We start from the raw sequence: 16,908 nt of genomic DNA on the forward strand, positions 1-16,908 counted from the left end.
TGAAGTAAATAGGATGAAATTCAATACGGACAAATGCAAAGCACTCCATTTAGGAAGGAACAATCAGTTGCACACATACAAAATGGGAAATGACTGCCTAGGAAGGAGTACTGCGGAAAGGGATCTGGGGGTCATAGTGGATCACAAGCTAAATATGAGTCAACAGTGTAACACTTGCAAAAAAAGCGAACATCATTCTAGGATGTATTAGCAGGAGTGTTGTAAGCAAGACACGAGAAGTCATTCCGCTCTACTCAGCGCTGATTAGGCCTCAACTGGAGTATTGTGTCCAGTTCTGGGCGCCACATTTCAGGAAAGATGTGGAAAAATTGGAGAAAGTCCAGAGAAGAGCAACAAAAATGATGAAAGGTCTAGAAAACATGACCTATGAGGGAAGATTGAAAAAATTGGGTTTGTTTAGTCTGGAAAGAGAAGACCGAGAGGGGACATAACAGTTTTCAAGTACATAAAAGGTTGTTACAAGGAGGAGGGAGAAAAATTGTTCTTTACATCGGAGGCCAAGACAAGAAGCAATGGGCTTAAATTGCATCAAGGGTGATTTAGGTTGAACATTAGGAAAAACTTCCTGTCAGAGTGGTTAAAGACTGGAATAAATTGCCTAGGGAGGTGGTGGAATCTCCATCATTGAGGATTTTTAAGGTTGGACAAACACCTGTCAGAGATGGTCTAGATAATACTTAGTCCGGCCGTGAGTGCAGGGGACTGGATTAGATGACCTCTTGAGGTCCCTTCCAGTTCTATGATTCTATAACACTTCCTTATTCACTTTCTCCACACCAGTCATGATTTTATAGGCCTCTATCATATCCCCCGTTAGTCATCTTTTTTCCAAGCTGAAAAGTCCCAGTCTTATTAATCTCTCCTCGTAGGGAACTGTTTCATACCCCTAATCATTTTTGTTGCCCTTCTCTGTACATTTTCCAATTCTTATCTATCGTTTTTGAGATGGGGCAATCTGAACTGCACGCAGTATTCAAGGTGTACCAGGGATTTCTATAGTGGCATTATGATATTTTCTGTCTCATTATTGATCCCTTTCCTAATGGTTCCTAACATTCTTTTAGCTTTTTTGACTGCCGCTGCACATTGAGTGGATGAACTATCCACTCAATGGCTGAAGAACGATCTACGACTCGAAGAGCTCTTTCTTGAGCTGTAACAGCTAATGTAGATTATCATCATTTTGTATGTATAGTTGGGATTACATTTTCAAATGTGCATGACGTTGCATTTATCAGCATTGAATTTCATCTGCCATGTAGCTGTCCAATCACCCAGTTTTGTGAGATCCTTTTGTAACTCTTCACAGTCTGCTTTGGACTTAAGTATCCTGAGTAGTTTTGTGTCATCTGCAAATTTTGCCACCTCACTGTTTACCCCTTTTTCCAGATCATTTATGAATATGTTGAATAGGACTGGTCTCAGTACAGACCCCTGGGGGACACCACTATTTACCTCTCTCCGTTCTGAAAACTGACCATTTATTCCTACCCTTTGTGTCCTATCTTTTAACCAGTTACGAATCCATGAGAGGACCTTCCCTCTTATCCCATGACAGCTTACTTTGCTTAGGAGCCTTTGGTGAGGGATCTTGTCAAAGGCTTTCTGAAAGTCCAGTATACAATATCCATTGGATCACCCTTGTCCACATGCTTGTTGACCCCCTCAAAGCATTCTAATAGACGGGTGAGGCGTGATTTCCCTTTACAAAAGTTATGGTGACTTTTCATTTCTGTGTCTGATCATTCTGCTTTTTACTATAGTTTCAACCATTTTTCCTGGCATTGAAGTTAGGTTTAATGGCCTGTAATTGCCAGGATCACCTCTGGAGCCTTTTTTAAAAATTGGTGTTATTTTAGTTATCCTCTTGTCATCTTCTCATATAGGCAATTGATTTACCCCAGCATCCGGCTTCCTACAACTCCAATTCAGTATGGCCAATCCGTGTTCAAAAATCACGAGGCAGTCTGGAACATTGTCAGATTTTAAAGAAAAATAAATTTGCAGGTATTTTTTTATTTGGCTTTGGGTGTTAGATAATTCAGGGGCCACATTTGCAAGCTTTTCGCTGGAACCAGGAAGGCTAAATTTTTATTATTATTTTTTAAATGAGAGCTGAGATGCTCAGGGTAATAACATGATTCCAGTATTTGGGGTCTTTAAGAAAACCTGCAAAATCACAAGATTTGCACTAAAAATCACAGGAGTTGGCCACACTGTTCCCATTATACCCTTCAGCTCCATGGTCCCTACATGTCTTCAGCCTCTGCAGTCCACACAGGTGTTGCAAATCCTTCCAGGGTACTTTTGTACCTAACAACGAGAGAGAGAGAGAGAGAGAGAGAGAGAGAGAGAGAGAGAGTGTGTGTGTGTGTGTGTGTGTGTGTGTGTGTGTGTGTGTGTGTGTGTGTGTGTGTGTGTGTGTGTGTGTGTGTGTTCCTCTCTCCCTCTAGTGGCTGGTCTCAACAATCATAACTGCCTGCTGCTCGAGGAAGATGCCGCAAGCCAGCAAGGATCCTGCGTTTCGGGTGCACACTGACAACTCACAGCTGCTGGCTGGCTGCATGCTTGCAGGGATGCTGTTGAGTAGGGGTGCACTGGACTGACGGGAAGCAGGTGAACTGATGGGTAAGGAAGAGGGAAAAGGCAGGAATTTCCACTTGCTGCCCTCTTTGTACAGACATTCCTGAGCAATGACTAAAGGCAAAAACGGGGCAAAGAGCATTTTTATTCTGGTCGCTTTTCAGCCGTTTCGTTCTCCCCTTATTTGGGTGCGCTCAAGAGGAGAGGCTGGCTAGCACAGAGAATCCTGACTAACGCCCCAGTGGGCAGCTGGACATTGACAGAGAGACGCTACAGAACACAACCGCTTACAACTGCCTCTTTAACAGCTCCCTTCTTTCCAGGGAGCTGAGCCCGCCAGGAGCAACGGGGGTCAAAATTACATGTACACACAGGCAGGGAGATGGTCGAGAGCCATGGAGCATATTCAAGTGTGCAAAGTATCAGGGGGGCCTGATGAAGAGTGTAAACTCCATGGGGCAGGGAGATTATGTGACCCCCCCCACCTGGGTGGTGGAGCTCCTCCCCTCCCCACACCCCTGGAACGCGTGGGGAATTGACACACAGAGAGAAGTAGTGATTTGTCTACGAACTGAACAATAAAAGCCATGCAGGAGGCCTCCCGTCTTAAGCATCCTTCTAGCCTAAGAGATGACTCTAGCCCAGGGGTTCTCAACGTTTGTCTTTCTGAGCCCCCTCAACATGCTATTAAAACTCCACGGCCCCCCTGTGCCATAGCAACTGGGTTTCTGCCTATAAAAGCCAGGCCGGCGGTAGGGGGTAGCAAGCAGGGCAACTGCCCGGTGCCCCACACCACAGGGCACCACATGCAGCTAAGTTGCTCAGGCTTCGGCTTCAGTCCGGGGTGGCAGGACTCAGGGCCCCAGGCAGGGGGGCTTCAGCTGTCTCCTCTGGGCCCCAGCAAGTCTAATGCCGGCCCTGCTTGGCAACCCCTCTGAAACCTGCTCGCGGCCCCGCAGGGGGCCCTGGACCCCTGCTTGAGAACCACTGCTCTAGCATATGCCCTCCTGGACTGAGGACAATGTGCATCATATTTCCTAGGCCATCTCGGTTAGTCTGTTCAGCTCAGCTTCTCTTAGCACACCCATCCCTGCAGCGTCTGGCCCCCTGCAAGCAATTTTTGTCTAGCCCTTGAGCCAGGTTTCAATGCATTAATAATCTGGAATGGGGAGGACCCAATGGGTGCCAACCTAGACCAGAGTTATTTCTTAGTCAAAGGGTAAGTGGCTGCTGCTTGCCCAGCCCTGGCAATTGCAGAATTTGCCCTCTTGGCCCCAGCACGATAAAATCTCAAAAGGAAGCAGCCAACCCGTCCTAGGATCTGCAATAGTAGCTCAGAGCTAGTCCCCTTCCTGAGTCGGATTCATTAGGACAGAGTCTTGCTAAAATCCCTTCAGCAGGCCTGCCTGTCCCAATTCCCGGCCAGCCCCCTGGCTGTTCCCACCACCCTTAATTCACTTAATGTAACGAACCAGCTGCTCAGCAAGCCAGCACCCATTTAACCCTTATTTTGCCAGCTCCCTGCCTGCTAACGAGGTCGGGGTGTTAGTCAGAGACCCCCGGAGCCTGCCAGCAAACGCCAACAGCTTTGTGGGTTCCCTAGCACCCTGGATGTGCAGAACGCTTTGCAAATGCATCGTTGGACCAGGTCCCTGCCCCGTGGAGCTTACAATCTCCTGGCCCAATTCTGCCCTCAGTGACTGCATTGTAACCCAGGGTAGAACTAGGCCGCAGTTAGGACGTTACGCAGCTTGAAATCCATCTCCTCCGACTCGTGCCTGGGCTAGTTTTCCGAGAAGTGGCTGGACTCGGAGAGGACCTTCCCATCCTTGGTCTCGACGGTCTTGATCAGGATCGGCCTCTTGGGCGAGGAGGCTGGCCCGGGCCTGGGCGGCGTGGCAGCCCTGCCCGGGGAGGGGAGTGCCACTCGGGAAGGCAGGAGTCCAGCTGCGTAAGCAAGTCAGGAAGGGGTTGGGGGTGGGTTTAGAAATCTAATCAAGAAATCAGAGAGGGTTTGGTTTTACGAAGAGGCTCTTGATTGGTTCCCAAAGCGATTAAGCAAATGAGAGGTGGGCAAGCTGGGATTGGCTGGCCAATCAGAGGCAAGGATTTACGCATGCAAATCAACGGGGGAGCACGTTCCTGCCCTTGCTTGGACTGACAGCGGCTAATTTGCATTAGGTCTGTGATTTACATCTATTTACATACAGAGATACCCCGGTGCACGTGACGGGCTTGGAACACCGGCTCAGGGGCAGACCCAGAGCCCGGGCCATGGAAGGAGCCTCACGGGATCGGGCTGTTCGTGTGTCATCACCTCTGTCGAGCGGCTGGTCTCGGTGCCAGCCCTCTCCTGAGGCTCAGCTAGGGAGATCAGGCACCTCAGCACCTATGAAAAAGTTCCTCCCGCCCGCCAGCTCCTAACTCAAGGGATAGCGGCTGGTGCTTCCCACCCCCATTCTCAGCTGCAGGGCACCTGGGCGCTGGCCTGTTCAAAGCCATCAGGCCCTGCCCACACGGATCTAACCTGCAGCGACCCGAGGGCCCCGCTCGTCACATTTTGGAGACGCCCGCCCTGCGGCCGAGCTGGGACCCCTGCGATCCTGCCGGGGGTCACAGCCACATCCCCCCATTGCACAAGACACTGGGCCCAGTTCACCCGCGGTCCCTAGGGCACCGTCACTGGCTCCCCAAGTTCCTGATTGTTGAGCCCGGGCCCTGGGGCACCATTCCATCGCCCAGGGTCTAACCCACATGGGCAATGGGGGTGCTGTCCGGGGACCCCGCTCCCCTGTGGGTAGTGCACAGGCAGGCAGCTGGGAGGCGGAGAGCCCCGGCCCATACACCAGAAGTGGGGCTGACTGCTCTGGCAGGTAGGGAAACCCTGGCATGCTGCCTTGGGCTGCAGAGGCACCGTGGCGCATGCAGGACTGGGCTGCCCTCGCCCCCAGGCACCGAGGCCAGATGCACCAGGGGAAGAGACTCACCCCGTTTGTCCATGGCGCTGCTATGCGGGTTCGGGCCTTGGCCGATCATCCTGGGAGAGAGAAATCAGACATGGGAGCGCCGTCAAGAGCAGCACGTTACGGGGCTGGCAGGAGGGGTCGGGTGGGTTCTTGCCCACTGGCGACCTGGCAGACACCTGCCCTGCCGTCGCTGGCTCAGGGGGCCCTTGCCGCACAGAGGGGTGAGAAGCGCTCATGGGACTAGCGAGGTGGGGGACGATGGGGGCAGGGTGGCCAGTGACTTTCCCAGGGTCCCACACGGCAGGGAGCTCATCCCATTAGGTCATGCTGCCTCGAGCTTAGTAAGCCAAAACCTGAGGATGAAGACGCCCTCCCCACCCTGGCACAGAGCCCCCCCTTGCTGTAGCCTGTCCAGGCAGCCTCCCGCTAGCCTCTTCCAACGGAGGAGTTTGCCAGCGTCCCGGGTGGCTTCTACCAACGCACCCCGTGATTCCAGCCCTGGGTCTGTCTCCCCCATACCTGTGCGGGTGCCCCTCAATCCTGACCCGCAGCCCCCCTTGCTATCCCAGCCCTGGGCCAGCCATGCCCGGCTGTGGGCAAACAGGGGTTTGCCAAGCTCCCCAGGTAACCCAAGCCGGGTCCCCCCGCCCCGCCCCTGGGGAGCGCTCACCGGTTCTCCTCGCCCTCCAGCAGCTTGCGGTAGGTGGCGATCTCCATATCCAGGGCCAGCTTGATGTTCATCAGCTCCTGGTACTCGCGCACCTTCCGCGCCATGTCCTGCTTGGCCCCCTTCAGCGCATCCTCCAGCTCCTGCACCGTGTCCTTGGCGCGGCGCACGGCCTGCTTGCCCTGCTCCTCCGCCAGCACAATGGCGCTCTCCAGGTTGGCTCGCTAGCGCCGGGGGCAGAAACAAGGTCACCTGGGGGCGGGGGTGTTCTGGGCTGCCCGTTGAAGGGAGGGGGTGATTGCACCAATCACTGCTCCCCCAGAATCCTTTGCACCTGGTCCCATAGCCCTCCCCAGAAGCAGCCTTGGGAACCAAGATGGGGGTTACTGGGACTTTCCCCCAGTGGGGGGGGTGGGAAGAGAACAGGGCTCCCCCCCGGCAGTCTCTGGCCTCAGCAGAGAAGCCGGCTGGCACGGGCCGAGTTGCAGGAGGGGGTCCCTGGGAAGGGAGCATGTCCCTGCCCCACACCGAGCCCCCTGTCCGGGAGGCAGGCTGCACAAGGTGGGGCTCACCTGGTTCTTCAGGGCCTCGATGTCAGCATTGATCCTCTGGGCGTAGCGGTTCAGCTCCGCGATCTCGCTCTTGATGCTTTTCATCTCGTCGTTGTGCTTCTGGGCCTGGGTCGCCATGTCGTCGAACTGGGGGACGAGGGGTAGAGGGAGGGGTTGCCAAGGCCTCGCCTCAGTCGTCTTGGTCCCAGAGCCCCTCGCCTGCCCTAGAGAGGTGCCGGCAGGGAGCCCGAGGGCAGAGCTGGGACAGACCCATTCGATCCCATCCACCAGGCCAGCACAGGGCTGTTCCCTAGCGGCCGTTCCCCTGGGAGCTCGTCCAACGCGTGGGGCTGGGACGTTTATCCCCGGCTCTTTGTGAGCAGGGCCCAGCCAGGGTCCTGCTCCACCAGGGAGATGGCGGGAATAGCCCAACCCCTGGTTGGGGGACGTGAACCCACAACCCCTGCTGGGAGCTCTTGCTGCCTGGAGGACACACGAGCCTTCACCAACTCGCTGGGGGCCCCTGGCTGGACCAGTCCTGGCTGACGAGTCGGCACTTGGGTCCCATCTCTCTCCATGTGGCTGCTGCTTTCCTCGCCCAGCTGGGCTTGCACACCCAGGGCAGTGGCGGATTAGCCACTGGGCCATCGGGGCCCCTGCTCAGGGGCCCCAGCCAATTGGCGGGCCCCGAAAAAATGGGCACCCCCACACCCTGACCCACTCTACCCACCCGCCCAGTGCTCCTGCAGGGAGCGGGGGAACTCCCATGCCCCAACCCCCTCCCCAGCAGGAGCACAGGAGGGGAGGACCCTCCCCCCCCCAATTCCTCTGGCCCAGTGCCCCATAAAACTGTAATCTGCCTCTGACCCGGGGAATGGGGGGGTTCACTGATCCCTGGGGGGGGCGGGAGGGGTGTCTCGGTGCTCATTCGTCTATGTACATTTTGGGAGCCATGTCTGGAGAATATCACAGGCCTGTCTGCAAGCCCAGAGGAGCGTGCACAGAGTTTGCTTGTGCACTCATGAGGTCCATGTTCACTATCGCCATCAGCGAGCTCACCGTGCATGTGGACTTGTGCAAGTCTCACTGGGGGGGGGGGGGGGAGGGTGTGGGGAGGGACTGGCTGGATCAGCTGGTGGGAGGCAAGCTCCGGGACATGCAGGCGAGCTCCGAACGCGTGGGGAACAGGCAGGTGCAGAGGGAAAGCTGGCCCGCACGGGGACGGGTGTGCGAGCAGCGTGCGAGAACGAGGGCACGCGCGGCGGGGGAGGAGCACCGCTCACCTTGTGCTTGTACCACTGTTCGGCCTCCTCCCGGCTCTTGGCTGCCATAGCCTGGTACTGAGCCTTCACCTCGTCTATGACCTGCTTCATCTCCAGCTCCCGGCTGTTATCCATCTCCACCGTCACCTGCGTGTTCTGGATCTGGGACTGCAGCTCCCGGATCTCCTGGGGGAGGGAAGAAATTCGGGGGGGGGGGGAGGGGGGTTTGAGACAGAGCAGAATCCAGATTCCTCTTTCGCTGCATTTTGCGTGGACTCCCCCAGCCAGCAGCACCCCAATGCTCCCCAGGCGGGACCGCCTGCAAACAGAGCCTCTGGAGCCCCCCATGGGCCGGCGCCCACCTCCTCGTACAGCTGCTTGAGGTAGTCGATTTCATCCGTGATACTCTCCAACTTCGATTCGATATCCACCTTCTGCAGATACAGGTCGTCGAGATCCTGCAGGCACAGGAGAGACGCCGTCAGGGCACCTCCGTGTGGGGCAGAGGAGCTCCTGTCGGGCCCCAGTGCACCCTGGGGTCAGACCCCAGCAGTGTGGGTCCTGGGCAGCCAGCCACTGCAGCCATTCTGCTTTGTGGAGCAAGGGGGTGAGGGGGATGTTGGCCAGGACACTTGGGTTCTCCCTTGATTTCCCCTCCCAAATGCCCTGTGGGTCTTCAGCCCAAATCCCTTCCATCCCAGTGGAAGATGAATGTCTCCTCCAGCCACACAGCACCCTCGCATCTGATCCTGCTTTGGAGTGTGCCCATGTCCGGGAGGGGAGCTGGACCCCAGGGGGCAGGGCGTGACCTGTACGGGTAAAGCAGGGACTAGTTGGGCAGAGATGTCCCCGGGAGGAAGGGTGGAGGTTTCTCACCTTCTTCGTCACGACAAATTCGTTCTCCAGCTGGTTCCGCCGATTGATCTCGTCCTCGTACCTGGGGAGAGAGGGGACATGCAGGGAGCCAGGCAGGGCAGCAGCAGCCATGGGGCCTTAACGTAGTGAGCCGGGACCCCGTCCCACGGGAGTATGGGGATGGATGCTCGGACTCCAAGCCAGAGAGCAACAAGGCTCAGCTGACGAGGAACGGGCTCTGGGTTCGAATCCTGGGCGTGTCTCACGGCCCCTGGCTGCGGGGCTCAGAGATCGGGGTGTGGGGGGCAGGTGAGGCACTGGGAGAGGAGCCCTGAGTCAGCTCCCTAGCGCCCCCTACTGGAGATGGCTCAGCAGCCACGCTGGCCAGCGTGGCGAGCCTCAGCCAGTCTACACAGCAGCCTCGGGGAGGTGGAGATGTGGAGTTTCTCGAGGGGGGGGACTTAGGAGGAGAAATTGCTCGGATCCTCCACAGTTTATCTGGGGCTGGGGGGGAGGTCTCTGCCCTGCAGCGGGCAGGCCTCAGGGAGAAGCGTCAATAAATGCCAGACTGGGCTGGCTCACGGGGCACGACTCCTATGGGCTGGGCCCCTGATTTCTGGGCTCCTCCCTGGGAAGGAAGCTCCAGGCTCAGACCCCCTGGGTTCTGAGGGGGGGAATGGGCAGATCAGGTGCTGTGGAGGAGTATGTGGGATAAATACGAACTGGGGGCTTCCTGCGGCAGATGGCAGCTGATCCCAGCCAGGACAGAAGACAAGACCCCTGCCCCACAAGAACAGGGCTGTTTCCTGTCCAGCACCCATGTCCTGGGGGATGGGTCCAATGGATCTCACTGACGGGGCCTTTCGTCTCCTCGGTTCCCACCCCACCTTTCATGGTTTCCTCCCTCCTGGAGCTCACTCGGCTTCGCTGCCGTATGGGGCTACCTGCCCTGGACCCATGTACCTGCCCTTCAGCTCCTCCAGCAACGCCTGCATGTGGTCCAGCTCCGTCCCCAGCTTGCCTTTGTCCTGGTTCAGCGTCTCGATCTGCTGCTTCAGGTTCTGGCTGGAGCGCGCCATGATCTGCCCCAGGTTGGACTTGTATTGGTCCGTGTCCTTCAGCAGCTTCAGCTGCGTCTCCAGCACTTTGTTCTGCTGCTCGAGGTTACGCACCTGCGGGCGAGAACAAGCGGTACTGGGCACTGCGCTTCGCTCCGCCCCTCAGGGTCGCCCAGGCAGGCGGCTGTGCAGTCAGACCGTCCCCCTGTGGGGGCTCAGGGCAGGTCCCTCAGAAATGTCTAGCGAGGATCAGTGCACCCAGGGGGAGATGGCTGCAGAGGGCGAAGCAGAGGTGTAAAATCCCCACGCTCCCTGGAACCCAAGAGGTGTGAATCCCGGCCCAGGTTGGTTCTGCCCTCCCTGCCCAGGCAGATCCAAAGAGCCAGTGCTTCCCCTTGGCCCACGTTTCCCCTCCCCCTCCTGGATTCCAAGGCCAGCAGGGACCATTGTGATCATCTGGTCTGACCTCCTGTCTAACCCAGGCCAGAGAACGGCCACAAAATCATTCCTGAGGCAGAACGTTTGGAAAACCATCACTAGTGAGCTGTGTGGCATGACCACATGCTGGCCGCAGGCACAGAGCTGGCAGGTTGAAAGGCGTTCAATCTAGAACCATAGGACAGTTGTCACTTAGTAGGGCTGGCTGAAGTTTTGCAACCAAAAGAATTCTCCCATCGGAAAATGCGGTTTCATCAAAAATCAACGTTTCCCGCGGGGAAATGCCGGTTTTTGAGAAGGTTTTTTATTTTCAGATCAAGCGAAGGGATCGAAACAAGCACATTTCAAATGGCCGTTTCAAAGGGAGCCCGCTCCCTTTCCATGCTTCCAAACGTGTCGTTTGGATCAAAACACGGCGATGTTTTCGGTTTCCACATTGCCGATCTGAAACTGTGCCACATTTTTGGCGTTTGCAACATTTTTCACCCTCTGAATTTCCCTTCTGATTCTGAACAAAAAGTAACATCAAAAAGTCAGAACTTTTTGACAGCTCTATCGATTAGCCAGCCACCTTTGGCTACTCAGGGATCGGACCCCAGAGATCCCAGTTCTACCACAAGGGGGCGATGCAGTGTCTCCTTTTCCAAGAGAGCATAACGAAGGCTGCAAGCCGGTGCATACATCCTACCAGCGGGTGAGAGGGCTGAATGCAAGGGAAGTCATTATTATTTGGATTACTGCAACGTGTAGCAGCCCAGTCGTGAGGCATTGTGCTGTACCAATACAGAACAAAACTGTGATCCGTCTGTGGATAAGAGGGAACAACCTAAAAAGGCAACTCTCTCTAGCAACCAGGTGCCTGGCTGTTAATGAAAGACAGTCCCAAACACCTACAAGATCTCTATCAAGCGTTCTTAAAACTACAATATCCACCTGCTGAAGTGAAGAAACAGATTGACAGAGCCAGAAGGGTACCCAGAAGTCACCTATTACAGGACAGGCCCATCAAAGAAAGTAACAGAACGCCACTAGCCGTCACCTTCAGCCCCCAACTAAAACCCCTCCAGCACATCATCAAGGATCTACAACCTATCCTGAAGGATGATCCCTCACTCTCACAGATCTTGGGAGACAGGCCAGTCCTTGCTTACAGACAGCCCCCCCAACCTGAAGCAAATACTTACCAGCAACCACACAACAAAAACACTAACCCAGGAACCTATCCTTGCAACAAAGCCCATTGCCAACTCTGTCCACATATCTATTCAGGGACACCACCATTGGACCTAATCGCATCACCCACATCATCAGGGGCTCGTTCACCTGCACATCTACCATTGTGATATATGCCATCATGTGCCAGCAATGCCCCTCTGCCATGTACATTGGCCAAACTGGACAGTCTCGACGCAAAAGAATAAATGGACACAAATCTGACATCAGGAATAATAACATTCAAAAAGCAGGCAGAGAACACTTCAACCTCCCTGGTCATTCGATTACAGACCTAAAAGTCGCAATATTACAACAACAAAACTTCAAAAACAGACTCCAATGAGAGACTGCTGAATTGGAATTAATTTGCAAATTGGACACCATTAAATTAGGTTTAAATAAAGACTGGGAGTGGATGGGCCATTACACAAAGTAAAACTATTTCCCCATGTTTATTCCCCCCCCCCCCCCCCCCCCACACACACACAGTTCCTCATATCTCCTTGCCAATTGCTGGAAATGGGCCATTTTCATTACCACTACAAACAGTTCTTTTTCTCTCCTGCTGACAACAGCTCACCTTAACTGATCACTCTCCTTATAATGTGTATGGTAACACCTATTGTTTCATGTTCCCTGTGTGTGTGTGTGTATATATATCTAATCTATCTATCTATCTACCTTCTGTATTTTCCACTACATGCATCCGATGAAGTGGGCTGTAGCCCACGAAAGCTTATGCTACATTAAATTTGTTAGTCTCTAAGGTGCCACAAGTGCTCCTGTTCTTTTAGTCCCAAGGAAGGGAGTGATACAGGACTCTACAGGAGATCTCCACCTTGCAGCCCTAAGGTTTATCCATCTTCTAGGTCACAGGCAAGAATGAACCTAATCAGCATCTGGGTCCCTCCCGGACACAACGCAGCTGGGAGGGCATTTGGCCTGTGAGCCGGTTAGTAGGCTCCAGGGGATTTGTCCCTCACCACAGACACCCCCAGCTCCTCCCACTGGATCTGGCACTGACAGCGGAATGATGGAGTGTGAAATCTAGAAGCCTTCAGGTGTCCAGAAAGGGAACGGCTGCTAGGTAGTCATTGCCAGTCCAGCAGACAGAGGCCAGGGTGGGAGGGATAGACAAGCACAAATGTTGGCCAGAACGGGCCAACCACAGAACCAGAAGGTTAGGAGGGACCGTAAAGGTCGTCTAGTCTAACCCCCTGCCAAGATGCAGGATTTAGAGAGGGAAACCATAAAGTTACTGGCAAAAACAAGTGCATGGATGTGGATGGGGCTCCTTCTACCTTCCCCACGCTCTGGTAGGAAACAGTCCCGGAGGGTTTCCAGCTCCTGCAGGATTTGCAGATCTATTTATTCTAGGGATAGGCACTGCCACGCTGCTCCATTACTACAGTGTCTGGGATGTGGATATTTGTCTGATGAGACCCGGACTGAGCCCCACCAACGGATTTCATATGGGCCACCACACAGCTACGAGATGGGAATGACCTGCAGGCGTGGGCTGGATTTGAGGGGTGATTTAGACTCTGTACCCCATCAGCAGGGCCATCCCATCCCCAGCAGGGTGTGTTTCAGATGATCAGGGCTTGCTCACAGCGAAGCAGCCGTGCCGCTCCTTGCGGAAATTCTTATTTGCATTTAGCTTGCGGAATAAGAGAGGAATTAAGAGTCTTTTGTTCTCTGACACACGAAGGGATCAAGTGGCTGCATTAGCTTCTGCTCCACAGAACTTTTTTGTGGCTTTGTCACAGCCAGCCACGGTTCCCCCAGGGGCGCTGGAACAGTTTGTATCGTGGGGGTGCTCAGAGCCATTGAACCAAACTGTCAACCCTGCATATAATGGAAACCATTTCAAGTCAGGGGGTGCAGCAGCCCCCCAAGTTCCAGCACCTATGGGCTCACCCCTTTCCTGCCCGGCTCAGGTCAGGTGATCTGCCAGCTTGGTCATTGTTATCAAGCCCTTTGGAGTGGCTGACATGAACCAGAGTCTGTCAGAGTCAGTGGGTGTTTTATTATTGATGCTGTGTGGGAACAGGAGTTGCAGAGACCCAAGGCTGAGAATGTCTCAAAACCACCTGTTTTGCATTCAGTGGCAACTTCCTTATTATTTTTTAAGCTACACTAAGGCATACGGTAGCTCACAGGAGGTCTTAAAACCCAGGCTTGGTGCCTCTTTCATTTCTTTATGCTGGATTAAGAAAGCCTGACCAAAAAATTGTTTTATTTGGAGAAGATTCCCCTCTCCCCCTGCTTGTTTTTGATCTTTGGACTATCGGGAAGGTCAAATCTGCTCTTCCCTGGTTTTGCTGGAGGATCTGTGGGATGTCGTCACTCTTTAACTAAGACTTTCTTTCTCTAACACGTTTGCTAGCCACTGGAGTGAAATAAGCATCAAACAGAAAAGCCAGAGTTTTCAAATGGTCTGAGGGTCAGACTAAAAAAAGCCCCTCCCAGTGGCTCGGCGTTCACTCTCGGCTTGTGTGGTGTCGCTATTTCACGGGCTGCTGCAGCATGGTACCTTAGACAGCAGCCAAACTGCTAAGGTGAAAAAGCAGAACAGATTCTTTTCAAAACCCTTCCAGGCGCTTCATCCACCAGGAAGCAGCAATGTTAAAAAGTGTCAAATCCATCAGAGCAGCAGAGACAACAGGTGGCCAGACAAAGTTCATGGTTAAGAAACACAAACTTCCCCCTGGGTGGATTATCTTTGAACAGCTTCATTAGGAAAACAAGGGCGTCACCTCAGAGGCTGCACATCCAACCTGTGAGTTAGATTCAAGTGTGTGTGTGTGTGTGTGTGTGTGTGTGTGTGTGTGTGTGTGTGTGTGTGTGTGTGTGTGTGTGTGTGTGTGTGTGTTTGCGTAGCCGATGCTCAGCTGTATTAGGGAAAGGTCAAGAGTCAGTAACTCGCAATCTGCCCATTCACGTGCAGTTTTGCTGACTGGAGAAGTCAGTTATGTCCCAGGTTAACACAGCCCTGAATACAGAGCCCCAGGACAGCAAGTGGAAGTGGGTTGTAGCCCACGAAAGCTTATGCTCTAATAAATGTGTTAGTCTCTAAGGTGCCACAAGTACTCCTGTTCTTTCTGTAGATAGAATGCTAGTTTGGCATCACATTTGCTGATTTGCATATACAATCACGATGGTGGCCGTGATCCTGCAGACGGCCCCGTGTGGGGGACAGCTGTGCCCACGCAGAATCCCATAGGGCCGTGCACAGGTACAGACGGCCGTCTGTGTGGTTCCAACTACAGGATGGGCCGTCATTTGCACCTCTCTAGCTCCATCCACCTGAGGGTCGCTGTGTATTGTGGTGAGCTCTGCGTCACCCCCCCACCCCCGCCCGAGCGGCAGGTAAATCGCCTTGACAGCATTCTACAGCGAGGCGGAGCCGATCAGCCAAGGTCACACAGGGCGTCTGGCAAAGGCAGGAGCTCGAATGAAGGAGTTTATCCGTGGGCTACCCGGCTGAACTGGCAGCTTCCAGTTGTGGTTTGAGGCTGTGATAGGGCTCCAGGTGTCACGTCTCTCAAAGCACATGTGGAAAGCCAAGGAGAAGACTGGGGCCGTGCCTACATGGGAAGGGGTTTTCATTTTTAGGTGCAACTCAGATAAGGGGATTCTGCCATTAGAAATATTCGAGAGACGAGGTGGGGGAGGTGAGATCTTTCATTGGACCAACCTCTGTTGGTGAGCGAGACAAGCTTTCGAGCTACAAGGAGCTCTTCTTCTGGTCTGGGGAAGCTTGAAAGCTTGTCTCTCACCAACAGACATTGGTCCAATAAAAGCTATGACCTCCCCCGCCTCGTCTCTCTAACATCCAGGGACTGACACGGCTACACCACCGCAGACGACATTCGAAAGGTTTCCCACCAGGGACGCCAGAGCTCCCTTCCCCGCTGTTTGAGAGGCAATCTGGTTACTCGGAGCTTTAAGGTGTGGCAGGCGGCTGGCAAACCATGCAGCCAGCTCCTAATTCGCTGGGATTTCCAGTGACTGAACATTACTGTTAATTTTTCAAAGATATTTTTCTAGGACCTGACCCAGAGCCCACTGGAGTTAATGGGAGCGGTCGGAGTGTGCCCATAATTCCTATAACAACACTGGAACAAGCTCACGTCCAGTAAACGCACACAGGTTTAAATGAAAGCAATGAGCTCCGGCTAGGGGACGAAGGAGAAAGATTTATGATGAGTCTAATTACCCCAGAATCTCTTTCCCCCTCCTGATTTCACCTCCACCAGGTGCTTCGCGTTGAACAATAACTTTTTTGTCCTTCATAAAACTTCAGCAAATCAGCAGGGAAGCAACAGATGAACAATTGGACACTTGGCTGGAGACTGGAATTCAGAAGTTAACGCTACTTCTACACGGCATTGCTAGCAGGGATCTAGGAGACCTGGGCTCCTGGACTCTGCGTTCCCAAGTCTGTGCTTTAGCGTCCACACGGCACTGTAAATCCGGATTTACAATTGCTGGCTCCGGGTCTCAACTCCTGTGCTAACTGTTCGTACTGCAGACCAGGGCTGGGCCCCACCCCGGTCCTAGGACCCAGGTCCTGAGTGCTTGCTGAAAGCTGTGTGGGAGGAGTGGGCTCAAACCGGAGTCTGAACCAGAGTTTACAATGCAGTGTAGACATGACACATCCTAAATGACTGGCTGCACCCCCCGTCTTTTCAGGTCATGGTTGCTTCACTGGCAATCAGCCGGGAAAGCTCAACTTCTTTGCAGGATGCTGCCACCAAGGTACCAGGGAGGGGGACAGCGCATGGCAGGCGCGTGTCCCAGGGGCACCGGGTTAGATGCCCAGGGCAGGGAGGAGGATACATTTCCACTGGGATTTGTTTTACATGATCCGCCCCAGCAGGGCAGATCCTGCGGCAGCAATGGAGCCAGAGGCGCCTGTGGGAGCGGTGCACTCACACCCCGTCCCTCTGCCCGCCCCGCCTCACCTTGTCGATGAAGGAGACGAACTGGTTGTTGAGCCCCTTGATCTGCTCCTTCTCATCGCTGCGGATCTGGTGCAGCGCGGGGTCGATCTCCAGGCTGGGCAGCGAGGAGAGCAGGAAGGAGCCGGACAGGCCGCTGGGGTAGGCGGCGGGGCCGAGGCGGCCCAGGCTGGGGGAGCTGCGGAGCCCCGGCTGGAAGCCCGAGCCGGCCCGATACAGGGAGCCCCAGCTGGGCTGCGAGCCCTGGGAGCGGCTGCTGAAGCTCATCGGCCTGGAGCGCGGGTAGCTGCTCATCGCCCCGGGAGCTGAGAGACGCGCGGAGCAA

General features: G+C 54.4%; 1 protein-coding gene across 1 annotated transcript; it reads right to left on the minus strand.

The window, feature by feature from the left end:
• Nucleotides 1-4,387: 4,387 nt before the first annotated feature.
• On the minus strand, nt 4,388-16,877 carry LOC135885803 (keratin, type II cytoskeletal 8-like). The gene is made up of 9 exons (XM_065413704.1): nt 16,587-16,877; nt 9,869-10,077; nt 8,927-8,987; nt 8,413-8,508; nt 8,072-8,236; nt 6,810-6,935; nt 6,241-6,461; nt 5,592-5,641; nt 4,388-4,551 (listed from the first exon to the last, which is right to left on the minus strand). Exons 1-9 carry the CDS (start codon nt 16,875-16,877, stop codon nt 4,388-4,390), a joined length of 1,383 nt encoding a protein of 460 aa, XP_065269776.1.
• Nucleotides 16,878-16,908: the final 31 nt, after the last annotated feature.

This window comes from Emys orbicularis, chromosome 11, assembly GCF_028017835.1.
Source record: "Emys orbicularis isolate rEmyOrb1 chromosome 11, rEmyOrb1.hap1, whole genome shotgun sequence".
Taxonomy (NCBI): domain Eukaryota; kingdom Metazoa; phylum Chordata; order Testudines; family Emydidae; genus Emys; species Emys orbicularis.

Bases quoted from the DNA above. Each gene is read 5' to 3' on its own strand.
- LOC135885803 (XM_065413704.1), bottom strand. From the start codon at position 16,877: ATGAGCAGCTACCCGCGCTCCAGGCCGATGAGCTTCAGCAGCCGCTCC. The intron at 10,078-16,586 runs GTGAGGCGGGGC...TCTCGCCCGCAG, and splicing joins TCGTCTCCTTCATCGACAAG to GTGCGTAACCTCGAGCAGCA. The intron at 8,237-8,412 runs GTGGGCGCCGGC...TCCCTCCCCCAG, and splicing joins TCAAGCAGCTGTACGAGGAG to GAGATCCGGGAGCTGCAGTC.